The 27,589-nt window shown below is 57.1% G+C and overlaps 1 protein-coding gene across 1 annotated transcript in view; it reads right to left on the bottom strand.

The window, feature by feature from the left end:
* CSPG4 (chondroitin sulfate proteoglycan 4) overlaps positions 1-22,053 on the bottom strand; it is a 40,944-nt gene extending 18,891 nt beyond the window's left edge. The window contains 2 exon segments of the mRNA XM_033190959.1: positions 871-1,034; positions 21,851-22,053. Coding sequence (XP_033046850.1) covers positions 871-1,034; positions 21,851-21,938 — 252 coding nt within the window. The 5' untranslated portion in view covers positions 21,939-22,053.
* Between the last annotated feature and the right edge of the window lie 5,536 nt (positions 22,054-27,589).

The following is a 27,589-nucleotide window of genomic DNA, read 5'->3' as shown; positions in this document are numbered from 1 at the left end:
GCGTGAACCAGGGGGGCGGAGCTTGCAGTGAGTGGAGATCGCGCCACTGCACTCCAGCCTGGGCAACAGAGCGAGACTGTCTCAAAAAAAAAAAAAAAAATAGAGATGGGGTCTCATTGTGTGGCTTAGGCCAGCCTTGAAGTCCCAGGCTCAAGTGATCTTCCCACCTTGGCCTCCCGAAGTGGTGGGATTATAGGCAAGAGCCGCTGCACCCAGCCTGGCACAAATTTGGAATAAGACCCTGGGTTCTTAACTCTTCATGGTTTGGGGAAGACTCAAGAAAGAGCCACAAGACTCCTCACTAACAAAGCTTGTGGTGTCTTGAAGGATGAAATGGAAAAATGAGGAAGCTGAGGCAGTACTGGTGCTGTTACTGTCGTGGACAGGCAGTGGTGCTGCAGAGAAATTGGTGCAGTGCCACAGGGATGCACAGGGGTCGTGGGGACCCAGGAGGGGGCCTCACCCAGGAGGAGGGGATGTCCACACTGAGACTTCAAGGAGAGGCTGGAGTCAGGCATGTACAGGGAATGGGTGAGGCACGCACCTGGCAGAAGGAGTGTGGTGACCAAAGGCCTGGCATCAAGCGACTGTAATATGGCCGGGAACTGAAAGCAGTTCAGTGCGGTCAGAGCACAAAGGGCCAGCGAGGGCTTGTGGTGGGAAACGTGGTTGGAGGGAGCCAGTGGGCAGAGCCAGTTCATGAAGGATTTACCATTTCTAGGCTGCTGCTGCCCATCCCACAGTGGAGAACTTAAGACCCTAAGATAAAAGTGACTTACACAAGGTCACACAGCCAGCTGGTGTTCACTCAAAGCTAGAGAAGGAATCCCACCCTGAATCCCACCCGGATCCCAGGGGGACGTCACTGACCTGCAGGCGTCCAGAGTAGAGCTGCAGCAGGAGGTGGTCAGCTGGGCCTGCTGCCAGGAGAAGGAGGGCTTCAGGCTGGGACATGGAGAACTGCAGCTGTAGGTCTATGTTGGTCAGAGCCATGGCCACAGGCACCTCCAGGTGGTTCTCACCGAAGAAGGAAGCTGTGTGAGAGAGGGAGCTGTGGTCCAGGCTCAGATGCTTGCCTGGAGGAGGTGAGGTGCCACAAAGAGGTACCAGTGGGTTGAAGAAAGGGGTCCATGCTGGCACACCCTCATGGTTCTGCTATATGGTGCTGTCTGTGAGTACTGCCTGGATCCCAGCATCTTCTTGGTCCTGGCACCAGAAGGTACAGCCTCACCTTGTGTCCAGCCAGACCTTGACTTTGCAGGAGGTCAGACCCAGAAATTCCCAGCAACTCGGGTCTCCTCCTTGGAGGTTCCTGGAGCCAGAGGCCTTTGCCAGCTCTGACTCACCTCCCCTGGGCCCCAGAGGAGTCTTCCTCCCTGGTCTGGGTCCGCCACCCCGCCCAAAGGGAAACATCACAGGCCTGATCACCTGGCTTGGTGGTCACAGCCCTGAGGAATGGAGTTTCTGGAGAATCACCCCCAGTCCAGACTGATCCCTGCTCAGATTCCTTCTCCTAAGTGCCCTTGTGCTTGGGCTCCTGTGCAGTGCCCGCCGTGCCATGCCCCGCCTCCATCAGTTGGCTGGGGCCACAGCTGGGATCTGGCAGTGGTGTCAGCACGGCCCACCTATCCCCGCTTCTCTCTCAGGCCATTCTTCCACCTGCCATTGAGGGTGGGGGCGGGAGCTTATTAGCCTGAGTCTGCCAAGGAGCAAAGGCTCTGAGGCCAGATGGAGACCATGTGCAGTGTCAAACCAAAGTGGGCCCACACTTCCTCCATTACCCTGCTATTGCTTCCTGCTGGAGAGCTATTCACAGTCCCCGATGAGCAGTCAGATCCGGCCCCATTGTTTCCACCATGGCCAAGGAACCAGGGATGAGAACAGCTGAGCTCCCAATTTCCCCAGGCCACCACGCAGGCTGAGGCTGAAGACAGGGCCTGGGAACGGCTGAGGGTCTGCTGGGCAGGCCAAAGAGGACCTCCCCAGGCAGAAGGCCAAGCCTGGGTTTGCCTGGGGTTAGTGGTTCCTATGCAGGGCCCATTCTGTCCCACACCGGGACTCCTCCTCTTTTGAATTGCTGCTTTCTCCAGGCAGTTTCCCCAGATTAGCCTCCCTGACTTCCAACCTGCTGCCACAATTTCTGGTCTATGCCTTTTGTGGTGATAAGAGCCAAATATAACTTTGACTTTGCCTGCAGATGTCCAGGGCTGGGGGGCAGACAAACACGGGTTAAAAACGGTGATTCATCCCTGTTGGGTTTCCCTCAAGCCCCGAGAGCAAGCACAGGCTGACGGCCTTGATAGGGATGATCCGGCACCGGCCCCACATGTGCTGGTCCCTGGCCAGCCTGAGCCAGCTGCCATCCGCCTGAGAAAGCAGCTTCAGCCATTGGAAGAGTTGGAGACTTGTACGCCCTAAGGGCAGCCTGTAAGAACCCCTTGGGCTGAATTAAATCTCCTCTAGTTATCTCCTCCTGCCAGTACTGCTGGCAACACCAGCACCTTGTCTGGGAAGCTAAGGGAATCAAGCAAGCCCTGCAGACCATCTGCGTAGGGATGGCCCAGCAGGCTCAGCAGAGCTTGGTGCCAGCAAAGGACAGACCAGGGAACTGCAGGTGGCGGTCACCTACCGGGGTGCCTTATTTACAAAGACATTGATTCCTAAGAGCAAAACACAGCACACTAAAGTGAGGGAGGCCATAGCACAAGGGGTGGGGGCAAACGGCCCTACAGGATAGAGCTACCACTGTCACCAGCTGGAGCGGCTCACAGCAGCTGTCAGGACCCGACTGTTGAATTTTCAGGAATTTTGAGAGCCAGGTGATACTGCCCATAGTGAGAATATTTATACCAGGAAAAGAGGCAAATACTGCAAATCAGGGTTCCCCCCGCCAAGAAAGCCCACTGCTAAACATTTACCTACCCAGCACCAAGGGGGCACAAGTCCCTGCCACTACCCACCCTTGCACTAAAGGCATATGTAGACCACCCAAGGCTTGGTCAATGTCAGGGCTCTGGGCCAGACAGGAACTGAATTAGATGGTTGGCCTTAACCACTGAACCACCTGCCTGCAGCCCCCTCCCAGCAGAAGACAGTAGAGCCTGTTTGGCTAGAGTGGGAGGGTGGCAGGAAGCAGAGGTACTTTCCAGAGCGCTGGGGTCTGAATGGGTCCATTGAGGGGCTGGGCCCTGCTGCTTCCTGTGGGGCTGAGTGGGAGGGGCTCACACAGGCTGTCTTGTGCTGCTGGAGCGCATAGCCAGGCAGCCCCCCATCCCAACAGAGGCCTCTGAGCCCTTGCTGGCCAGGGCTTTGGAAACTCTGACAGTGCCACTCCCTCCACCTCCTGGTTTCCTTTTTCTGCCCCTCTTACACTCTCTGAGGGGCTTCAGTTGCAAGAACCCAGAATCCCTGTCTTGGAGGTGGTTGGGGGGGGGGAGCAGTTGAACAGGGGCTTCGAATGGAGAGGGTGTGCAGGATAAAGATGTAATAAGCTAGGAGTCAATCCAGAGGTCTTCCTGGAGGAGGTGACGGTGTACAGTCACAGAGAAGGAGGAAGCAGCAGTCTCTGAGGACAGCAGCAAGGCCAAGTGAGAGACTGGCAGGGGTACACAGGTCCCCCATGGGTGGGGTGAGGAGGGTTTCTGCTCTCTCACCCCCTAGAGCCTCTGATTAACTTGAAGCAAGAGAAGTAGAGGGGAAAGTAGAATGGGTCAAGCCAGGCTCAGCTGCCTGACTGGGGCGGGCGGATGGAGGAGGTTATGGGGAGACATTAGCACAGTCTGGATCGGATCTGCCCTTGACTTTCCTGGGTCAAGAGGACCCATGATTCATCACAACACCAGTCCAGACCTGCAGCAGCTCCATGGGCTGCCCTCTGAGCCAGGAGAAGGGGCCCACTTCAGGCCTCAGTGTCACCATTCTGTAAAATGGGCACATCCCTCCCACCTCTTCCCCCTCCTGACTGTGGGGATTAGTCCTGGGGGTCCCTCCCTGGTCTAGGAGTTTGCTGTCCATATGGATGTGGAGAAGGTTAATGGCGTGGGGTGTCTGGAGGTGCTAAGCCTTGGGCATGAGAGGAGCAGGATGCCCCACAAGTCTGGGGGCCCGTGGGAGGGGCAAGAAGAGTGCTGCGTGTATGGGCTTCTCTCTGGAAGGTGCATCGGTGAGCGTCCAGGACTGTATATTAATAGATGTGTATTTGTGTGTGCCTGCAAGCGTGTGGGTGGCTGCTGGGGGTGTGCTTTGGGTTTGAGTAAGGCTGTGTGTTTGTGTGTGTGTGCGCGTGTGTGGGCTGGGAGCTGCCAGGACAGAGCAATGATTGTGCCTGGGCCTGTCCTGCCCTTCGGTGCCCGCCTGCCATTACTTGGCTGGGCCTGGCTCCATGAAAGGGGCTGTGTGTTCTTGGAGGGTTCCTGCCCCTCCTGCTCGGCGCCCATAGAGAGGTTTGCTAAAGGTGGGTATGTCCTCAGGCTTCCCACCCTTCCTCCCCACGAACAGGGCACTGCTGTCTGGGCCTGAGGGTGGGGTGGCTCCATCCTTCCTGAGACCTAGGCCTGGGGGCACAGAAAAAGCCTGTGTCCTTCCCTCCCAAGTCACTTCTCAGGGGCCAGAGGAAACCTCGGTCAAGGTCCCCAGCAAGCCTCCTCTGGCAGGGCAAGGGCTGCGCTGGCATCTCCGGGATCCCTGGAGGCACTGCTAGGAGGAGTGTGGATGGGCCCCTGAGGCTTCCATCCTGACGCCCAGCCCTCTCTCTGACACCAGGCTCCAGGGACAAGGGGTCACCGTGAGGGGAGCATCTCTGCCCATCAGGCCCGCCTCCCCCTGCCAGGGTCCCACCTTCCCCAGCCAGCCCAGGGCCAGGTCTCAGGCACAGATGCCTCTTCCAGGCTGAGGGTTGCTGTGGGCTCTGTTCCTTCTGTGTCCTCAGAAGGCTGCCTCTGTCCCTGTATCTGCTCCATCTCTCCTTCGACTCCGGCCATCCCTGCCGCCAGGCTCTGCCTCTGCTTCCCCTGGTCTCCCCCTAGCTCTTTGGCTCCCTCTTCCCTCTGCCCCATCCTGGCTGTCCCAGGGCATATCACCCTTTGCCCTAGGACAGTCTGGAGGGCCTGGCCCGGGGCCTCCTGCCTCCCCAGCCCGGGGCCCCACCCTTCATGGGTGCTGAGTCCCACAGCGTCACCGTTCTCTGTAGCTCAAGCCTGCTGCAGGGCACTCAGCTTCCACATTCTAGACAGATACACTGAGGCTCCAGAGAAGCGATTTGACAAAGAGAAGCAGAAGGAGATCCAGCAGGCCCAGCATCACCCGTGTGAGCCCCACCCACCCAGGCACCCCCACTACACCCCACTCTCTGGCAGCGGATCCCTGTGTGCCCCACTCCTACCACATTCCCGGTTGCCTGGGGGCAGCCCCACAGCCAGGGTGCGTCATGGGAGCAGTAGCATTCCTGGGTGTCTGCTGCTGCCTGACTTTATAAGGGAGAAAGTCTGGGAGCCTGAAGCTGCTGGGCAGGATGGCTGGTGGGGAGTGCCTGGGCCCGTAGTTGAGGGTGAGGGCAGGAGACCCGGACATCTGTATGTGGGGGAGGGACACCCAGTGCCACAGAAACAGAGCAGGAGGTGAGAGGTGGAATGCGTAAGGGAGACCCATTCATTCATTCATTCACTCAATCACAAATACAGCAATGCAGTGATGGCAATGGAAGAAGACAGCTAACATGGGAGAAAGTTATTAAAACTGAGAAGGAGAAATCAAGATGCCCTCCTCCATAAAGACTGAATTCACATACAGACCAAGGCCCGAGGAAGAGGATGGAGGAGGAAAACTCGAGGGAGACAGAGAAGGCGGGATGTTGGCAGCAAGCCTGTTGCTATGCATAGGAGTGAGGAGGGGACGCCCAGCCAGCCTGCTGGGGAGGGAAGGCCCTGCTCCAAGATGAAGCTGGACTTCTCCACCATAGCCCCTCGGAGTTTCGCACCACGGGTGGAGATCCTGGCTCCAGGTCTAGGCAGGCAGGGGTGAGGGAGTCTGAGGGGGCTGTGGGATGGGATACTCTGGGAGGGCCAAGGCCATGATGAAGGGCTCTCTGTCTCCCTTCATGGGTATGTGTGTGTGGTGGGGTGGGGGTGGGGTCGTGGCTCACCTGGGGGCTGAATGCCCGCTGTGTGAGATCATGGACAGGCCAGGTGCGCTTCCCCAGCAGCAGACCCTCCCTGAGGTCACCTGGCCCTCTAGACCTCAGGTCAGTTCCCCTCCCCTTGCACCTCCAAGGGACTCCCCGATTTTTCTTCTGCCAGCAATCTACTTCCAAGCCGGCAGGCGGGACGTGGGCGAGCGTGTGTGCAGGAGTGTGGGTCAGTGTCACGTGTACACACGTGTGTGGCGGCAAGGCAAGCAAGGAGGGGGGGTGCTGAGTCCACAGTCTGGCCCCACTGTGGGCCCTGGATACTGAGCCATAACTGGAGGCTCCCTCCCCAGCACATTGGTCTCCCTGGGCTCCTCAGGCAGGGGAGAAGCTGTCTGGTGTGCCTACTCAGGTGCCAGCCCCTCTCAAACCTCCTCCCGGCAGACCCCCCAAGGCTCAGCCACCCACACTGAACTGTCGCCTTCCCCCAACCTGTTCCTCTGAGGGTAACAAGGGGGTAGGTTACAGGGGACTTAAGGTCAGACTAAGGGGACAACATAACCTGCCCAATGATGACATTGGGGTCACCAGGGCTCAGGCTGGATGGCTCATCACTGGCCGGGGTGGGCTACCTGGGAGACACTCACACACCTGCAAACCCTACAGGGCTCACTGCTCATTAGCCACTCTTCCTGGCTGCTTCCAGACTGGGATTCCACCACCCAGGGCCATTCTCGTGGCCCACGGACTGCCTGCTCATCTCCTCTCCCATGAGCTACCGAAATGCGGACAACAGTAAGTTAGTTCTGGGCCAGGCGTGGTGGCTCATGCCTGTAATCCCAGCACTTTGGGAGGCTGAGGCAGGTGGATCACCTGAGGTCTGGAGTTTGAGACCAGCCTGGCCAACATGGCAAAACCCTGTCTCTACTAAAAATACAAAAATCAGCTGGGCATGGTGGGGCACACAGGTAATCCAAGCTACTTGGGAGGCTGAGACAGGAGAATCGCTTGAACCCAGAAGGCGGAGGTTGCAGTGAGTCAAGATTGTGCCACTGCACTCCAGCCTAGGAGACAAAGAGAGACTCTGTTGCAAAAAAACCATAACAAAACAAAATAGTAGGTTAGTTCCAAATCCCATGGAGCTTACAACAGTAGCCATCCTCTCAGGAGACACTGCTTTATCCCAGTGGGGTGCTGGGGTGCCAGGCACCTGCTCAGGTGACTGCCTCCACATCTAAATGCTGTAGAGACCTCTGCCAGGGTCAGGGCAGCCTGATCCCTCCTTGCCCCAAGAACTCTTGAGCCAAGAGACACACACTCAGGTCAGCTGACCTTCTGTTTAGTTGCCTTTCCGGTCCCCTGCAAGGCCAAGGAGGCCAGGGAGGAAAACAATTTCCTCAGCTATTGGCTGGGCCCTGACCCTGGTCACTGGCCTCAGCTGCCGTCCTCTAACCAAGTGCTTTGAGTCACCCACCTGGAGGGGCATGTACTGGGGAACATTTCCAGTTGAGGGAACCCGTCTGGAAGAAGAGTGGAAGCAGGGGCAGGTGGGGTGGGAGAAGCTGAGCTTGGTCCACAGAGGCTGATAGGGGCCACACCCTGGGCTCCCAGCCACATGTCCCAACCCTGGGGCCTAGTGGAGCACAGAGGAAGCAGGAGGGGAAATGAGAGGTTTTGAGGGAAGCAGCAGCCCAGAGTCCACCCAGGCTGGAGGGCTAGGCCGGGGGAGGAGGAAGCGGGGCCTCAATGGTGTCTTTGTGGAGGCCCTGCTGCTCCCCAGGCTTCAGGCGAGGAGGGTGGGGTGACTGCGGTGGGGAGTGGTTCCAAGAGGCTTTTCCCTACCTTATAATTTTCCCCCTTGTACAGGGAGATGGGTGGGTTTCCAGGCCCCTTCCGTAACCTCCTTTCTCCCCACTTTCCTGGCCCTAGCGGATCTGGGACCCTCACCTCAGTGGACCCAGGCTGGGGTAAGGTTTCTGGCAGGGAAGAGAAGAGTGAAGGACCCTCACTTGGCACTGGGCCTGCCCAGCCCCTTGAGGCCCAGCAGGCTCCTGGGAGGCTCCCATTTTACAGGTGAGGAAACTGAGGCTCAGAGAGGGCAGTCCTCTGTGCTAGCCTGTGGAGCAGCGGCAGGGCTGGCACTTAAGCTCCTGTGGGTGTGGCTCCAGAGCTGGGGGCTGTGGGTGTCGGCAGGGCACATGCACCGTGTGTGTACCCAGAGAGGCGTGGTGGGTTTACTTGCTGCCTGTGAATCGGAAGTGGAGCATCTGCCAAGGGCCCCAGTGGGAGGAGGGTGTGAGAGCTGGACCCCAGCCTGGGGAAGACACACTCTTTCCCTCTTGTCCCCTGGGGCTCTTCTGTCAGGGCCGGGTGGAGGGGGCAGCGAGGAGGGGAGGGAGGCATCTGCTCTCCTGGAAGGTTTGGCAGCCCCGCCTCTCTGGCTCTGGGGCTGGCTGAATGGGGAGGGCCCTTCTGCAGGGGCTGGTGGGGGATGACTCAGACTAGAAGTCAGTGATAAGTGCCAGCCCTGCCCACTGCGGACTTGGAGGTCCGGGAGGAGGGTGGAGAGGCAGGGAGTCTGGGTGGGAGCTGCCCCCAGGAGGCTGAGGGCCAGGCTCTCTCCTGGGCCGCATCCAGGACCAGGCAGCCCATGGCTCATCTCTGAGTCTCCCCTCGGCTCTGGCAGCAGAAACCGCCAAAGACAGGGCTGTTGGGGCGGCGTCTCGGGGCTTCCCCAGCCTGGCAGGCTGGGTCTGGAGATAGTGAGTGTGAGTTGGGGTGGGGGAAGAACAGAGGAAACAGTGACTGTGGGTCTGGATGGCTGCCTGGACCTGAAATCTGGTGGCACAACAGCTTGTGTGCCTCCTCCTCAGTTCCCCCATCTGAATACAGGGCAGAGGGTGGGCTGACCCCACAGACAGAAGTCCATGTCCAGGGCAGATGTCTGGGTCAGGACTCACACCCCCAGCCCACACACAGGGCTCAGAGCCATATGTTTCCATGCTTTCCCTGGCCTCAGTGTCCCTATGTGTAAAAGGGGACCTGGATAGAGGGACCGACACACATCTGGCCTCTGACCAGCCCAGCAGACTGGCAAGAGGTGTGGCCACTACTGTGGGTACAGTAGAGCCACCTCTGGCCTAAATGGCCACAGGTCCTGCCAGACTGGAAGCTCTTGAGGACAGGACCAGGGCCCACATCCCTTGCCCAGGGCGTGTGTGCAGCCAGGAGGCCCACGGACCTGTGATGAGGGAGGTGACATCAGTATCTAAGGGAATGAAAGGATCAAATGAGGTGGCATTTGGCCTGCATGAGGGGTTTTCTATCAGGCAGAGCTGTCCCACCACAGCAGGCCCGGGCACTGGTCGTGCTCCATCGGGTGGGCGTTGCTGGGAGGGTGCACCAGGAAACCTCAGTGTCCTTGCTAGTGGACCTCTGGGCTAACCAGGCCCATCAGAGATTCCGAGACTGAGACCTCTCTTCCCAGGCAGGCCTGGCTCCTCCTGGAATAAGTTCCCGCCTAGCACCACCACCTGTCAACTGCCTGGAAGCCTACAGCCTGTGGGGCCCCGTGGAGCTGTGCCCACCACGGCCACACTCCCTCTGGGCTTCCTTTTCTCTCCCGGCCTCAGGCCCAGCCTCTTTGCTGATGCACCATGTCACTCTCACTGGCACCAACTCTCCAGGGCTCTGGCCCACTGCCAGTGTCCCTCAGATGTCCACGCCAGGAACACCCATAGGAACCGCCAAGCCCAAACCCACCCAAAGCAAGGAGGACTCAGTGTCCTCTCCCCTACAGCCTGCTCGCCAGCCCCGTGAAGGCCCAACTGTCCACCAGTTGCTGAGTAGACATCTGAGGGTCGTGCTGGACTCTCCTCCTCCTCCCTCCCCGTGGCCACTGCTAACTAATACTCAGGTTCCATCCTTCCTGCTCCCAAATTCTCCTTCAAATTCATCTCCCTCTCTTGCTCCCTGGTCCATCCATAAGGCAACTGGCCACAGTCCTTGGTCTGGCTTAATGAATCTCCTGCCTCCCTTTGCTAATAGCAGCCCCAGTTAACCCAAACTGAAAGCTGCTCCCTCAGCCTCCCTTGCCTGAAAGCCTTTGGTGGCTCCCACTGCTCCAGGGTCAGGCCCCCACCCCCGGGGGCCACCGAAGGCCAGGGTGCCCTCGACTCTGCCTGCCAGAGTCTCCTGCTCTCTTTCACGGACACTTCACGCCTCTGCCTCACTAGACCCTGCACTGCTTCTGCACACACCTAGCAGGGCCCGCGTGCTGCCTTCGCTCAGGATGGGCCTAGCTGCCGGGCCAGCTCTTCTCTCCTGTCCGCCTGTGAACTGTCCTCATGCTCTTTCAGGAAAAAAGCCCAAAGCACCTTCTTTGTCCTTGGGGTGCAAACACACTCGCTGTGGCCCAGGGGGCTATGCTGTTGTCACCTCTCTCCATTTACACTGTGAGCCTTGGGGACAAGACTGACCTTGCTTGGGGACAGGAGGTGGGAGGAAAGGAGGAAGGGGCTGCCTCTGGGAGCTCGCTCCAGCCCTCCCCACCTTGTCTTACCTCCAGGCTCCTTTCCAGGCCTCCTCTGCTCTCCAGAGCCCCAGGGCTCAGAGGCAGGGGGCTGGACATAATGGCCAGGGAGGGTTGGAGGGACTGCCCCAGCCAGAGACTGCTTTTCTGGGCCTGTAGTGGGAGTCTGATGCTTGTTTTTAAAGAAAACAGAATCCGAGCTCCTGTTTATAGCCAGAGGCCACAGCCACAGACAGAAGATGGATGGAGTTCGAGGCTTCCAGGCCCCTGCTCTGGCAGGGGCTGGGGGGATGGGGCCATTCCCAGGAACATTTCTCAGGATTGGTCCCTGGGGCCCGGAGTCCCTTGTGGGAATGGGAGGAGGTGAGGGTCTGTTATGTCTACTGAGAAGGCAGAGAGGGCCCTGGGGAGGGGTGGGGTGCTGGCAGCAGGGAGCACTCTGATTGCCTCTGAACCGGGTAAAGGAGAAGGGAAGATCAGAGCAGGACTGGAGAGATGGGCAGACAGAGAGACGGTGGGAAAGACAGATGGAAAGAGATGGAGGAACCAGAGCCAGGGGTGGGAAGGGACAGAGAGATGGAGAGAGCAGGATGGGGGGATTGACAGAGAGACAGGGGAAAGCTCTGCAGCCCGGCTGACCCTTAGCAGGGGCAGACAGAAGCTGTGAGTGGAGACTGAAGTGTGGCTTCCGTCCCATAGGAAGTCTTCATGGTGCTCCATGCAGTGTGGTCAGAGTCTGGGTAGAGCCGGTGAGGAGGGAGGAAGCAGGCGTCTCTGTGGCCTTCACCCCAGAAGGCCAGGCCTCGCCCACCCCCAGCCCCCAGGACCCAGGGCCTGGAGACCCTCTATTCCTGGCAGTCCTGCAGGGGAGGCCCAGGCCTGTTGGAGGCAACACAATGCGGTGGGGCAGAGCCCAGATTGACCTTGTCACCAAGATCCCCAAGGGCGGTCTTGGGCACGGCCAGGACCTCAGGCCAGGATCTCGAGGGACAGGTCTGGTCTCTGGCTTGTTATGGGATGAGTTCCCTAGGCCTGGAGGGCTCAGAAGCTAAGGCTATGGCCTGGACTCACTCCTGCTGCCAGCCTCTACTCAGACCCCTCCCTTGGCTGCGCTTGTAGGGGGCTGCGGGGTAACTGTAGCCTGGGGCATGTGTCATGGAGCCACAAGCAGTGACTCAGACAGTTCAAAAAGGAGCAGCTCTGAGTGGTGACTCAATTGGCTCTGGAGGGGCTGGGTGGGTCTGGCTGGTACAAGATGGGGTGGTCTGGGTTTATTTTTGGCAGGGCGGGGCTAGGGCCAGGGGGTGGAAGATGGCAACCGGGGGTGGAGAGGAGCCGCTGCTGTCATCCCGGGGGAGCCCCGGGGCTCCATGCCAACTTAGGAAAGCGGCTTTCCAATGCCAGGGAGCCCTGGCAGGCTGGCTGCTTCTCAGCCCCACTCCAGGCCTAGCCTGCCTTGCTGCTTGGCCCAGGACAAGCACCTGGCTCTCTCTAGATAGAGGCAGAGCTCCCTGTCCTGTTCCCAAGAGGCTTAAGTGCAGAATTTAGAGCTGACCAAGGAGACTGAAGATTCCACTCAGAGGCCCAGATAGGGCCAGGGGTCTCCCCAAGGCCACACAGCAGGGCCAGGTAGCCCAAGGGCTATGGCACCATCAGCCAGCTGGCTGAGGTCTCTACAATATCTCCCCAACTCCAGGGCTGTCCACGGTTGGAGGGGCAGACTCCGTCTGAGTACCCACCCCTGGAGGGGCTCAGTCAGGCTCCAGATGAGTGGCCAGAAGCACATGGGCCCCAGATGCTCAGAGACGGAACCTCGGCCGGGAGCAGCCACCTGGATTCCATTAGCACATGTGGGTGGGGGGCCTGGCCAGGCCCTGCCCAGGGGTCTGTGAAGAAGAGTCACCACTATGGAGGTGAAGGCAGTCGGGGCCTGCACAATGGGATCTCGGCCTGGGGGCTCAGGCACGGGCCAGCTCCTGTCCGGGGTCCCTCCAGTGTCCCTGCCCTGAGCTGCACACCCTGCTCTGCAGTCACTTCAGTCACCTCCCCACACCTCCCCCTACGCTGAGCTCACACATACACCCATGCCCCTGAGGGGTCCTAGCAGCCCAGAGCGGAGAGGGCTGTCCCTTCCCCTCAGTCTGGATTTCTGCTCCTCGTGATGCAGCCACCACTGCTTATATCATGAGTGCTGGTAAGAGCACCATGGTGACTCTGGCAGGTGAGCTGTCTCGCGTCCCTGGGCCCTGGCCTCCAGCCCCACCTCCAGAGAGGGACTTGTGAGGGGCTGGTAGAGAACAGAGAAAAGACAGGCTTCTAGCGTCCCCCATCCCATAAAAGGTCCTGGTGCCTGTTCATTGTCTTCTCCCCACCCACCTGCTCTGGGGACCGGGGGTTCCTGCTGTGCCCCGGCCCAGTGAGCTCCATCCTAGCGGCTGTTAGGCTTGGGAGAAACAGGCCCTGGGGAGGGCCAGGGAAGGGCTGTCCCCAGTTCTTCTAGCACTGGGAGAGGGGTGTGGGCCTCAGCCCAGTGAGCCAGACAGATGCAGTCCCTCAGCCCCTCCCACCTTCTGAAGGGTCCTGGGTTGGAAGGCAGCCGCTGGCTGATTCCCCCTCAAGAGCCCACCTCTCCTTTTCCACGTCACCTGGTCCCACACAGACTCACAGGGCCACCTCCTCCAAGCCTTTGCCTCGGAACCTTCCTTAAAGATTCCTAAGCAGAAGCCCCATGTGGCCAGGCCGCTCCACCCTGGGAAGAAGATGCTAATAGCAGAGTGACTGCAGCCTCAGGAGTAGACGCCACTGAGCATTGATTCCAGGCACAGTGTCTTGCTTAATCCTCACAACACATAAGAGGTCGAAATTATTTATCCCCATTTTATAGAGGAGAAAACTGAGGCTCAGAAAGACAGAGTTACTTGCTCAAGGTCACGCATGGAGTGTTAGGGCTGGAATTCAATCTGAGCCCTCTAACGCCGTGTTTTACCACCTGTGCCTGGCCTCCCGCTTCCCTGTATGGGTTCCCACAGCTCAGCACTCAGAGGAGGGAGAGGTGGGGCCTGGGTCACGGCTGAGGGTCAGAGGAGGAGCTCCCTCTCAGCTGCCCGCAGACTCCCAAAAAGGGTGATTTGCTCCTTCCTTGGCCAGGGTGGGAAGTAAGAGTGTGTGTATGTGTGTCTGTGCCTCTGTGTATGTGTCTGTGTGCATGTCTGTGTGTGTCTGTGTGTGTGTCCGTGTGCATGTGTGTGTGCGTATGAGTGTGTGTCTATGTATGTGTGTGTCTGTGTCTCTGTGTGTATGCGTTTGTGCATGTCTGTGTCTATGTATGTCTGTGTGTGTATGTGTGTCTATGTCTGTGTGTGTGTCTGTGTGTGTCTATGTCTCTGTGTGTCTGTGTGCATATGTGTCTGTATCTCTATGTGCGTGTGTCTGTGTGTATATGTGTCTGTGTCTCTATGTATCTGTGTGTGTGTCTGTCTGTGTATGTGTGTGTGCGTGTGTCTGTGTCTATGTTTCTGTGTCCGTGTCTCTATGTGTCTGTGTGTGTGTGTGTATGTGTGTGTGTGTGTCTGTGTGTATGTGTGTGTGTGTGTATGTGTGTGTGTGTATGTGTGTGTGTGTATGTGTATGTGTCTGTCTCTATGTGTCTGTGTGTGTGTATGTCTGTGTGTGTGTATGTGTCCGTCTCTATGTGTATGTGTGTGTGTGTATGTGTCTGTCTCTATGTGTCTGTGTGTGTGTGTCTGTGTGTGTGTATGTGTCTGTCTCTATGTGTCTGTGTGTGTGTGTGTGTGTGTGTGTCTGTCTCTATGTGTCTGTGTGTGTGTGTGTGTTGTGTGTGTGTGTGTATGTGTCTGTCTCTATGTGTATGTGTGTGTGTGTGTCTGTGTGTGTGTATGTGTCTGCCTCTATGTGTATGTGTGTGTGTGTCTATGTCTCTGTGTCTGTGTCTATATGTGTGGTGTGTGTGTGTATGTGTCTGTCTCTATGTGTCTGTGTGTGTGTGTGTCTGTGTGTGTGTGTGTCTGTCTCTATGTGTATGTGTGTGTGTGTGTCTGTGTGTGTGTATGTGTCTGCCTCTATGTGTATGTGTGTGTGTGTCTATGTCTCTGTGTCTGTGTCTGTGTCTATATGTGTGGTGTGTGTGTGTGTGTCTGTCTCTATGTGTCTGTGTGTGTGTGGCTAGGCCTCAGGCCTGCCTGGGTGGCCTCCAGCTGCAGGAGAGCTGGTCTAGCCCCAGCCGCTGTGCACAGGGAAGGGGCAGGGAGAAGCGGGTGTCGTGGGAATCAGTGTCCTGGTCCTACTGGTATTTATAGCTGCCCCTTCCTGAAATGTGGGTGGGGGAAGGGGCTGCTCTTAGGTGGGAACGGAAGTTGGTCTCCTCTCCCCAGCCCCCTCTATCTCCCCAGAGAGTGGACTGGCCCAGGCCAGAGGGCCTGCCCTGGCGGTGGGACGAGGCACTGTGTCCTGAGTTGGGGGTTTTCCCTGGGGCTGCTGGCTCAGGGGTGGGACACTCCTTGCCTGCTGAGCAACACTGTGTGTGTGTGTGTGTGTGAGAGAGTGTGTGTGTGAGAGTGTGTGTGTGTATGTGTGTGAGTGTGTGAGTGTGTATGTGAGTGTATGAGTGTGTGTGAGTGTGTGAATGTGTGTGTGAGTGTGTGTATGTGAGTGTGTGTGAGTGTGTATGTGTGTGTGAGTGTGTGTGAGTGTGTGTATGTGAGTGTATGAGTGTGCTGTGTGAGTGTGACAGTGTGTGTATGTGTGTGAGTGTGTGAGAGTGTGTGTGTGTATGTAAGCGTGTGTGTGTATGCACACACATAAGAACTTTTTTTTTTAGATGAACCCTCACTCACTCTGTCGCCCAGGCTGGAGTGCAGTGACGCGACCTTAGCTCACTGTAACATCTGCCTCCCAGGTTCAAGTGATTCTCATGCCTCAGTCTCCCGAGTAGCTGGGATTACAGGCATCGCCAGCACGCCCAGCTAATTTTTATATTTTTAGTAGAGACACTGGGTGTCAGGCAGAAGAAGGTCATGGACCAGGGAAAGAGGCCAGGTGAGGGTGGGGGAGGAAAGGCCTGTCACCCCACAGAGATGGAGGGCAGGGCCCCAGGAGAGGCACAGTCCAGGCCATGGGTCTCAGAGCAATCTGTGGTTAGAACAGGCTCCTGGGGGTGGCGATACTGGAGCTGAGCCCTGGAGGATGAGGAAAGGGAAGGCCGGTTGCATGGAGCAGCTTGAGCAGAAGTGGAAGGGTGCCAGCCGTTACGCGTTATTATCTGATGGCCTAGTTCTACCTGATCAGCCAGTCCGTGGGACACAGGATCACCTTGACCAGGAAGGATGATATATTTGAGGAGAGAAAGACATAGTGTAACACAGTTGAGCATCCCTAATCTGAAAATTCAAAATCCAAATGCCCTTAAATTTTTGAGTGCCAATAGGATGCCACCAGTGGAAAATCCCACACATAAGAACTTTTTTTTTTTTAGATGAACCCTCACTCACTCTGTTGCCCAGGCTGGAGTGCAGTGACGCAATTTTAACTCACTGTAACATCTGTCTCCCAAGTTCAAGTGATTCTCATGCCTCAGTCTCTCGAGTAGCTGGGATTACAGGCACCACCAGCACACCCAGCTAATTTTTGTATTTATAGTAGAGACAGGGTTTCACCATGTTGCCCAGGCTGGTCTCGAACTCCTGAGCTCAGGTGACCCACCCACCTCAGCCTTCCAAAGTGTTGGGATTATAGGCGTGAGCCACCACACCTGGCCTCCACACATAAGAACTTAACATAAATTTATCTCAGGCAAAAAATTCTTTAAAAAAATCTATAATGTTACCTTCAGCCTATGTGTATAAGGTGTATATGAAACATAAATCAATTTCATGTTTAGACTTGGGTCCCATCTTCAAAATATCTCATTATATATAACAAATATTCCAAAAGCCAAAAAATTCCTAAATCTGAAACACTTCAGGTCCCCAGCGTTTCAGATAAGGGACACTCAGCCAGTGTGGCGGGAGGGCCAGCAGGCAGGGCAGGAGCAGGAAGCTGGGGCAGGAAAGGCCACACAGCCCCAGGCCTGCTATGAGGAAGCTGAGGCGCCTTCTGCTCCCGGCCTCCAGGCTCCTGGACTCGGGGAAGGACATCTTCAAGGGCCCTCACTACCAGTCTTCATGGAACCCAAGAACTCACGCGGCTCTGCATGAATTGGGGTGGGGCAAGCACCCCGTATTCCCAAGCTCAGCTGCCTCCGGGCTGGCTCAGCTGGAAAGCCCTGGGGCGTGTGGGAGCACAGCTGGAAAATCCCTGGTTGGCTCAGTGATCTCCACACCCCTCTGGGGGCCAGGCTGTGAGCCCTACAATGGGGGAGACCCCTGAGCAAAGCAGGTGGGATTTGTGCTCCCGGGGAGCTGCTGGTCCTGAGGGTGAAGCTACCGCCCAAACCAGGGAGAAAGAGTAGAGAGCCCACCCCCTAATCTGCTGAGGACTCACTGTGTGACTCTGAACAAGGAGGCTCCTCTCTCTGCCCGGGTTTCCCCAGGATCCACTGGGGGCTGGTCTGGGGTCAGGGGTTTCTGCAGTAAGTTCCGGGAAGGGAGACAGCCTCACTGACACACCTCAACCTTAGGCCACGGGAGATCCACACGCTGAAGTGTTGAAGCAGGAGCCATGGCTGGAGGCCTGACTAACGCACGCCAAGGCTGGCAGAGCCGGCAGGCTCCTCCACAGGCTGGGAGCGGCATGGGTGTGGGGAGGAGCTGAGCGAGAGGCAGGAATGCTCAACAGGACAGGCACTGTTCCTGACGGGGCCCACCCCTGTCACCAGGCCACTTTGATGGCAGCCCTACAGCTATGACCCTACATCAGAGACAAATGTGGCTTCATTGGCAACCCCAGCTTTTGGTGGGGGCTTTTTTGAAGGGGATTTGCTCAGGCTGTGAGAAAGTGGGGAGGGTTTGGAGAGGGAGAAAACGCTGGCTGGTGGGGGATGGGGAGACAGGAACAAACATCTGGAGTCCTCAGGGAGCTGCCTGTCCCCGCAGACTTCTCTCTTTCCCGTAATGGGGCCTGAGCCAACTGATGAGTGGCTGTCCACCTGGCCTGATGTGGGGAAGCTCGCTGCTGTTGGGGTAAGTGAGAACACCATGGCCTGTGTGCCCACAGAGAGACCTGAGGCAGTCCCTGCTTTTCTCTGAGCCTCAGTTTTCTCATCTGTAAAATGGGAATGTTGGACAGATATGGTGGCTCACACCTGTAATCCCAGCACTTTGGGAGGCCCAGGTAGGAGGCTTGCTTGAGCCCAGGAGTTCGAGACCAGTCTGGGCAACATAGTGAGAACGAGACCTTATCTCTACAAAAGATAATTACCCTGGTGTGGTGGCACATGCCTGAGGTCCCAGCTACTCAGGAGGCTGAGGTGGGGAGATCGCTTGAGCTTGGGAGGTTGAGGCTGCAGTGACTGTTTCCTGACCTGCAGGGCTGTTGTGGGGCTGCAGGACTAACAACATGGTTAGTGCGCACTATGGGGATTCCCTGGAGGTAAGAAAGCAGCAATAAGACAGCTCTATCCTCTCCCATTTGGAGTTACGGACCCTCCAGGGAAGCGGAGAGAGCTAGGAACCCTTGCCCCACAGAGGAGCCAAGCACAAAATTGTTCATACAAATTCAGTTCCTTAAAAAACTCCTCATACAAACTCAGTAGGAATGGTAATACAGTAAATTTGAAACCTGCCCTAAGCCTGCAGCTGGAGGAAGAGTCTTAGCTCTAGAAGGCTCTATTGAACGGACATATGCTGGGGCGGAGGGCATGTTGGAGGCAAGAGGAGAGCTGGATGGGGCGGGAGTCAGGGGGAAAGGCAGTGAAGGAGCAGAGGGACCAGGGAGGGACCAGGTTCCAGTCCCAGACCACAGACCTCTTGTTCATTTGCTCCTGGCCTTGAATAGAAGACACAGCTCAGGGTGGCACCCCTGTCCCCATCCTGTGCTCACTTCCTTCCCTGTAAGCGCCACTGGCCCAGGTCGTTAAGGTAGGGAACTTGGAGACAGAGGCAGTAGCCTCTGTCCCGGGCTCCTGGTCCCAGCCACCTTGTCCAGGTCTGTGATAGTGGCGGTGTGCACGTGTGTGTGCCCACATCTGTGTGCGCCAGTAAGTGTGGACATCAGGGCTATTTCCAACTCCCCCTCCCCTGCCCGCCTCTCCTGGGCAGCACGCCCAGTTCCCAGACATAGCCTATACACTTCCTCCACGAGCTCCACACACACCCCACTCCCCTCCTGCCATCATCGACAGCCGCCTGGCCCACCTGGCGTGGTCCATCCCGGTCCCCCTAGGCGGGCAGCACTAAAAGGCCCTTCTTGTCCTGCCTGGGTGGGCAGGCGTAGGGAGGGAGGCTCCGTTACACTTGGCTCTAGAACAGTTTTTCTCGAGTCTGGGTGGGCTGGGCCAAGGGCGCTGGCCCCTGGGCCCTGCTCTGCTCTGGAGGCCTGGGGTGGCACACAAGGCTCAGTGCCTGTCCTGAGCACCATTGCTCCCCACCAAGCCATCCTCAGAGGCAGCAGGATCTACCCTGCTTCAATTTGTTGTACCTGGTGTCCCTGTGACCCTGCATGCTAAGATATCCCCATCAATTCTGAGTTCCCACCCAGGTAACACACAAGCCCTCCCTGCCAGGTACTCCCCTACCTGGGTCCTACTTCAACCCCTCACATTCTGCCTTTCAAAGTCAGCGACGCCAGGGAAGAGGTGTGGGAGCCACCATCCCTGCCTGCCCTGTGCTCACTGTGACCCCCCGACTAGACTGTCATCTCCTTCCTTCTCTGCCTGTCCTTCCAGTATTGGCTCAAATCCAGTCTCCCCTGATGCCCGGCTCTCTGCTGGGGCCTCCCACACAGCTCAGAAGGAGCTGGACACTGCATCTATCATCCACACTGTCACAGTGGCCCAAACCCAGGCCCCCACGCAGGCTGGGAGCACCCTCAAAGCAGGGCTGGGGTCTCTTCCTGGGCTGCTGGGGTTCTTGGTGGAACTCAGAGTACTTTTCTTCCTCTCTGGGGCCTCAGTTTCCCTCTCTATACAAGTGGAAGATTGGCCCAGATGGCCTCTAGGGTGCTGACTGCCAGGCCCCCTGACCCAGATGCCTCAACTGTTGATGAGTGGAGGGAGAGCCTCCCAGCATGCTGCACTCGGATACGGGAGGACAAGGGCCTTTGCAGCCAGGGGCATCCGGGAGGGGTGAGAGGGACGCCTCCCTCAGGCAGGAGCTGCCCCTACTGCAGAAATCAGGACAGGGAGCTGGACCAGGAGTGGTGACAGAGATGGGCTGCTGGACAGGAGCTCTCCCACCCACTCTCATTTCCGAGTCCTCCTAAAGGCAGGGGGTGGTGTAACTTTATAAAACCCCACAGCACCATGCTGCCCTCTTGCCCTAAAACTCTTGTGGTGTCTCCTTTGCCAACAGGGCATAAGTCTGTGGGCCTCATTTTGCCATTTAAGGCTTCCGTGCCCCAGCCCAGTGGTTCTCCCTGGCCTGTGCTCGAGATATGCCTCCCAGTCAGGCTGCTGGCCTTCCTATCTCAACACCCCTCTGCTTATGCCCACCTCGGTACCTCTGAGTCAGCACCCCTGCCTGGAGGACTGACTCCCTTCCCATCCACCAAGGTTTGGTTCGAGAACCACCCTGTGTCCCTCCCCAGCTTGCCCCTGATTTTCTCCCCTCTGTACTTTTCATCCAGATATTTGCTGTTTGAGATTTAATTTGCCTTTCTGCCTCCTGAATGAGTCTCAGTTCAGCCTTTCAATATCCTGTGCCCCTGAGCCTAGCACTATGCCTGCATGCTGTCAGGGCTAAGAAGGTATTTGAGAATGGTTCTCAGTTGAAGCGCAAGGAGGTGGGGGTACTGGAATCCCTCCTTGGCTGGAGGCTGGGGCCTGGATGAGCTGACTGCCATGGACACCTTGGATGCTCCCTTCCCATCTCTCTGGCCACCCAGCCCATCCCTCAGGCCCTGAGATCTCAGGGGATCCGGTTCCTGCAGGAACAGGGAGCCTGGGGATCCAGCTCTGATTCACCCCGGGGGGTCCTCCCTTGACTCACTTCCCTTCTGGGAACCATGTGATGCCCTCTTTTAGAGCTGGCTTCTCCATCTGAAGGGGAGAAGGGTGTGGCCTGGGCCCTTGTGAAGGAGACTCAGGCCCTTCCTTGACTCCATGCTGCTCTTGGGAATGATCTCGAAGGTATAGCTGAAGCACTGAATCACACATGGGTAGTGATGATGGATGGGCCCTAAGGCCACAGTTCTTATGGCATAAGTAGAGCTGCCTTCGCTGAAGGAAGAATGCTGTCATGTTGGGTTTCTGGCATTGAGACAGAGCGGGGATATATCCCAGCACTTCTCTGAAAGCGAACTTCCATTCAGCCTCTGCTGGGTCAGGCATCAGTGCTGGGATGAGGAGGTGTGGCAGGGGGTGGTCCAGGGCTATCTGTAGGACAAGCCTCCACTGGGGCACAGTGTATCTGAGGGGCACCGGCTCTGCCTCTAGGAGGCTGAGAGTGGGTGGTGGGTGGGGGGTCCTGCCTGTCACCAACAGGAGGAGGAAGAGGAGGAGAGAAGGAAGAGAGGAGGTGGCCGATAGACAGATCTGAACAGGAGCAAAGGGAGGGGAGAAGGGGCAGAGCTGGGGGGCAGCTGGAGGGGTGTGTGTGGGGGCTCCTCACAGGGGAGGGCAGGGTGGCTCCTTCCTCGTTTCCTGCCTTGTTCTCCCCGTTCCTGGCCCGGGGCATCTGAGGCTGGAGGACCCACTTCTCACTGCCGCCGGGTCCCTTTGGACCCCAACATAGTCACCCCAAACTTGCCTGGCAAACAAAGCCTGCCCAGCATTGGGGTGGCCCCACTGGTGTCTCCGACAATCCAAACGGGCAAAGCCACACCCTAGACAATCCATGCCTGGGGTGCCTGTCCCTGCCCCTAACTGGACAGCCTTGGCTAGCTAGAAACCCCATAATCTGAGATAGCGGGGTCCTGTGTCCACCCCAGGATTGAACCCCTGGCGACCCCAGCCAGTGGTGGGAGAAGTGCAGCCTGCTTGACTCCCGATCTATGGGCCACTTCTGGCTCCTCCTGTACTTTTTCCCTCCCGGAGGAACCCCTCTAGTTCTGCCAGGTTGGGTCGGGGTCTCAGGACCCTCACTCACCGGTGGATGCAAGTCTGGCCAACATAGCCAGGGTCAAAGCCAAGGCCAGGGCGGGGGCTGGAGGTGGGGGCCGCGGCCCGGACTGCATCCTGGCGGGCTGGGCGGCAGGACTTGCGAGGAGCCAGCAGAGTCCTGGAAGCTGGAAGCTGAGTGGAGCCAGCGGCTCTGCTCCTGGGCGCGGGCCCGCTCCGGGTGTCCGCGCACTTAACTCCGGGGGCGGGGCAGGCGCAGACCCGCGGGCCCGCTCGGGTTTCAGGCTTGGGCTCCCCCACCTGCCCCCACCCTCAACCTTCTTAAAGGGCCCGTGCGGGGCTGCTCCTCTCCGGGGCAGGGGTGAGGGGGGCCCTTACAGCTGGGCCAGTCCCCAGCCCTACCCTAAAGACTGGGAACAAAGTCATAGAGAGGCCCAGACACCCTGAACTCTGGCCCCAAGAGCCAAGCCAGGGAGACCCCCTCAGGGAGGAGGCATGAGCTGGGCCAGCCCCCACTTCCCTCCTTTCTGCCTTTGCGGGAGTTCAGGAGACCCATCCACAGGCACACTCCAGCCTTAGAACGAAGGACAGACACCCGCCACAGGCTGCTTTTGGGCTGCTTTGCCTCGGAGGCCCCCTGGGAACTTCTCCAGACTCCAGAGGCACCGCCCGAGGTCCTGTGGGGCACTGCCCATGGGTGCAACAGTGACCTTCTCTGCCTGGAAGGGCCTCACCTCAGTCTCCCTGTCTGTAAAGGAGAGATGTCTGAATTTCCTCACAGGGCGAAGAATTCTCAGTCCCGCCATGACATTTGCCTCAAAATAACTTTGCAAGGTGGGTGATGAGCATCCACTCGCCCATTTCATGGAGGATGAAAGTGCAGCTCAAGCTGAAAATGGCTCTTACAAGACTCCAGGTGGAAAGTAGATCCAATCTGGGGCCAGAAGCCCAGGCCTCCTGACCCCTAAATCTGAGTGTTTCAACTTCCCCAGGCTGCCTCCGGGAAATCTGGCCCTGGATTTAGCTCCTACCTAACAGCTTCAGGCTGGGGCCCTTCTGCTGGCTCCCTTCCAGGCAGCAACATCAGCCTAGTCCCAAACAGGAGAAAGGACAATGTTATTATAGCTTCCGGTGCCTAGAGGCTCTGCCTGTTCTCTGTCCAGTCCCAATGTTACCAGGCCTTGGTTTACTTTCTCCATGCAGGTCCCTCCGTCTGTCTGCTCCAGCCCATCTCCAGCCCAACCCCACCTTACACCCTCTTCTCAGCTCCTCCCTTTGACCAGTAACAGTCCCACAATGTGTACAGCACTTCATACTTTGCAACAAAACTGAGGCCTATTTTGCAGATGAAGAAACTGAGGCTGAAAGAGATTAAGGGACTGGAGCTAGTCTACATAGCTGCTGAGAAATGGGGCCAGGTCTTTGACCCTAAGTACGGTGCTCAGGTGTGATGGTGCCTGGTCCGTGTGGGGGTTATGAGTATTGGTCTTGAAATCAGAGAGAACTGGGTTCGAATCCCAGCTCCTCTACTTGGCTGTCAAACCTTGAACAAGTCCCCTCACCTCTCTGTGGCAGTTTCCTCATTTGTAAAATTGGGTTAATGAGGATTAAATGCTTCAATGTGCCTGAAGTCCCTATCCCAGGGCCTGGCATACAGTAGGTGCTCAAGAAATGCTTATCCTTTCTCTCTGCCTCTGTCATCCTGCACATTCCCTGTGAGTCATGGTTTACATACAGCTTTACACATATTACCGCCCTTGTTGTAAAGCTTGAACTTTCTCCTCCAGAGGCTGCTGCATACAGTAGGTGTGCAATAAATGCCTGTTGTAGTTGACTAAGGAACCAATTGCTGCTGTTCTGTAGGGATTTTGGCAAACCTAAGAGCTTCCATCCAGGTGCCCTAGGAGGCCTGGGATGGAGGCTGTGCTAGGCCCTGTTGCCCAGGCTGGAGTGTATTGGCGCAATCTTCGCTCACTGCAACCTCCACCTCCCGGGTTCAAGGGATTCTCCTGCCTCAGCCTCCAGAGTAGCTGGGATTACAGGTGTGTGCCACCATGCCAGGCTAATTTTTGTATTTTTAGTAGAGACGGGGTTTCACCATGTTGACCAAGCTGGTCTTGAATTCGTGACCTCGTGATCTGCCCGCCTCAGTCTCCCAAAGTGCTGGGATTACAGGCGTGAGCCACCGCGCCTGGCTGTCCCTTGTTTTTCCTTCTCCTCAAGTCAGCAGGACACCGGGTCCTCATTAGGGGCTAATTACTGACCAGCTATGGGGCTGGGGTTGGGGGATCTGCTTGGAAGACTGTGTTTGGAGGAAAAGAGCTTTCTTTTCAGGAATGAAAAAATAAGACAGAAGGATTTTTGCTCTATGAATCAAAAATTTGGGTGAAGATCCGAACTGGCCCCATCTCCCCTTCCCTTCCCCCTCCCCATCTTCCCTGCTCCCCACCTACACAGATGTCTATGGAGCCTCCAGACAGGGTGCTCCCGCCCACAGCTGAGATTCAAGTCTGGATTAGCTGGGAGCCTCCCCTGCTGCCTTGTTGCTAGCTGGGCAGAGAAACAGGCCTGGAAAATAACGGCAACCAGCACAGCGGCAGTAACCCGGCTGGCGCATCTCTGCTGGGGCTTCCCAGTTTACAAAACATTCACCTGCTCTCTTGACAACATTGGGAAGTGTATGTGTTGGCTGACAGTGTCCCAGCTTCCAGATGAGGAAACTGAGGCTCTCAGTGAAAAAGGGATGCTGCCGCTCCAGCGCACACAGGCCTGGCCTTTGCTCAGCCGTAACCTAGGGCTGGAACTCTGGACCAATGCTGGGCAGCATCACGCCAGGCAGACTGGCAGAAAGTCGAGGCCCCTGTGTGCCTTTGAAACTGACCCCTGACCGCCTCCCACTGTCTTGGAACAAAGGCTGCTGGACCAGCCGTGCCTGCTCCTCAACTGTCCCCTCTCCAGCTCCTCAGCAAGCTCCCCCGAGGCCTCAGTGCTGAGCAGAGCTGACCTGGGCCTCTCTGGCATCCTCAGGTCTGGCTCAGGCCTTCTCTCTTCTGCCTTCCAATCTTTGCCATAACTTTGCTTGGCCAGTTGGTGGCCATTCCCTGACTGCCCCTAGCTCCCTGGCCACATCTCACCTTCCTCCAGCAAGCCCTCCTAGCCCTCCTTCGTGCACGTTGACTTCTCTTTCAAAAGATTCCCTGGAGTCCTGATCTCCGTAGCTCTCCAAGTTTCACTTGGGGCCTGCCTCGCTGGGTCAGGAGGTGTCCATGCCTCCCCAGCCAAGCATGGGACAGGGGACAGGGTGGGAGGGAGGAGGAAAGAAGGAGGCTTAGAACACACTTAGAAGAAGGAAGAAGGATGTTCCCACCCAGGGGCGAAAGAAGATTCAAACTTCTGTGAAGCTACAGTGACCTGTGGTATGTGCTGCCTCCATTTCTCCAATTGTTCTCGGAGAAGAAGACAACAGAGGGCCCAGTCATACCCACCTCCCTGCCAGCAGGTTCAGCCAAGCATGTGGCCAGGCGCTGCTGCTCACTCCTACCCTTCTTGGTTCTTGGACTAAGAGTCCCCGCTCTGGGCAGTGGCTGTGGTTTGGCCCCACCCTTGGCCAGGGTGTTTTGCACCCTGGTCACCTGGGCCGCACCCAAGGACCCTGTGGCCAAAGCCAGCTTGCTGGTAAATGGTGTGTGCCTGTGCCCTAGATGGGGTGGTGCCTAAGCAGGGCTGTGCTCCTGCTGCCCGGGGTCTGCCCTCAGGGAATTGGCCCTCTGCCATGACGGTCACAGAACCTAGGCCACTACTGTGCAAGAGGGCATGGGCTTTAGGCACTGGCTCAGTGGCCCTGCCGTTTTGTGGCCAAGAGCTCCACGGCAGTGGGCCCTGGGCCTGGGCCTTTGACCTGGGGCCTCTGTTAGGAGTGGTGCTGATCCTGCTTCTGGCAGAGGCACACATAGGGCTCCTCCAAGTGCAGGCAGCCAGGCTCAGGAGGGGCAGGAGCAGCCAGTCCCAACAATTTCAGTTCGGGAGCTGAAAAGTTATGTTTGCCACCCTCAGGAGCCAGGTGTGGAAGGGAGGCCAGTGGAGGGCTTTGCCCTGGACTCTGATCCATGCACAAGCTGTGCTGGGAGGACAAGGGCCGGGGTGGTGAAGGACCCTCTCGGAGCCTTTGCTCTCCAGGAGCAGGCACTCATCTTCCATACCACGTTCACAAAGGCTGGTGGCTTCAGTGGCTGTGACCAGCTGGCCACAGCTGACTCCTCTGGGGTTGTGCTGTTTCTAAATATTAGTTCCTGCTGTTAACCCTTGCTGTGCTGCCCCAGTGGACAGCCGGCTGCCAGACAGAGCCTCTTGGAAGGAGAGTGGACAGTCACCACCTGGATGAAAAATTTGTGAATATATTTGCTTGAGGGCTGGGTTGGGACTCCCAGAAGAAGGGTGAGAAATACCTGCTTAGGGCTGGGAATGAGGCTTACAGTAGATGTCAGGGGATGTGGGTCTGAGCCGGCCACTGGGCAGGGCAGTGGAAAGAATGTGGGGTCAGGAGCCAGGAGCCCGGTCCTGCCAAGCCTTTTTTTATGTGGCCCCAGTCAAGTCACTTCATCTTTCTGTCCCCTTTTCCTCATCCGTAAAATGTACAGTCACCGAGGTGCTTGGATGATGGCCTCCAACAGAAGCGCCGGAGCTTTATAAACTCTGAAGACCTGGTGGTTATGATGATTTTTATGCCAGGGTCCTGCTGTCTGCGTGACTGCCCTGAGTCCCTTGGAGAAGAGGCAAAACTGACAACCAAGAGACAGCTGGAGCAAGCTGGCAGGGCTGCTGTTAGCCTGTGTGGAACTTTAGTGGGGACGCCACCCTACACAAGAATACACAGCTTGGAGTTCAGCCCCTACTGGCCCCATTGGCTGTTGTCCTTGCACAGTGAAAAGCCTTGTGGTAGCCAGCCTCCGAGATGGCTCTCGGTGAGCCTCACCTTCTGGCATTCATGCCCTTCGGTAGTTCCCTCTCATATTGAATACAGCTGACCTGTGCAGCCAATAGGGTGTTGCAGAAATGATGAAGTGACGTCCAAGATGAGGTCAGAAAAGATATGGCAGCTTTTCTCTTGCTCTCTTCTGATTGCAGCCACCATGATAGGAGGATAATTAAGTAGCCTGTGGAGGTGCCGATATGGAGAGGAACTGAGGCCTCTTGCCAGCAGCCAGCACCAACTCACCACTCATGTGAATGAGCCATCTTGGAAGTGGATCTGCCAACCCTAACTAAACCTTCAGATGAATACAACCTCTACTTTTTTTTTTTTTAAGATGGAATCTAGCTTTGTTGCCCAGGCTGGAGTGCAGTGGTGTGATCTTGGTTCACTGCAACCTCTGCCTCCCGGGTTCAAGTGATTCTCCTGCCTCACCCTCCCGAGTAGCTGGGATTACAGGCACATGCTACCACGTCCAGCTAATTTTTGTATTTTTAGTAGAGATGGGGTTCCACCATATTGGTCAGGGTGGTCTTGAACTAATAACCTCAAGTGATCCACCTGCCTCGGCCTCCCAAAGTGGTGGGATTACAGGCGTGAGCCACCGCACCTGACCTCTACTGACATCTTGACTGCCTGCCACCTCCTGAGAGGAGCCAGAACCACCCAGCAAAGTCACTTTTAAACTCCTGACCCACAGCAACTGTGTGCAACAGAAGGAGATTGCTGTTTCCAGCAATTAGATTTTGAAAGTAATTTGTTATGCAGCAAGAGATTACTGATAGAAGCCAGCACATC

This window comes from Trachypithecus francoisi, unplaced genomic scaffold (genome assembly GCF_009764315.1).
Source record: "Trachypithecus francoisi isolate TF-2019V2 unplaced genomic scaffold, Tfra_2.0 Lachesis_group3, whole genome shotgun sequence".
Classification (NCBI taxonomy): Eukaryota; Metazoa; Chordata; class Mammalia; order Primates; family Cercopithecidae; genus Trachypithecus; species Trachypithecus francoisi.
This window is presented reverse-complemented; position numbering and strand designations above follow the sequence as displayed.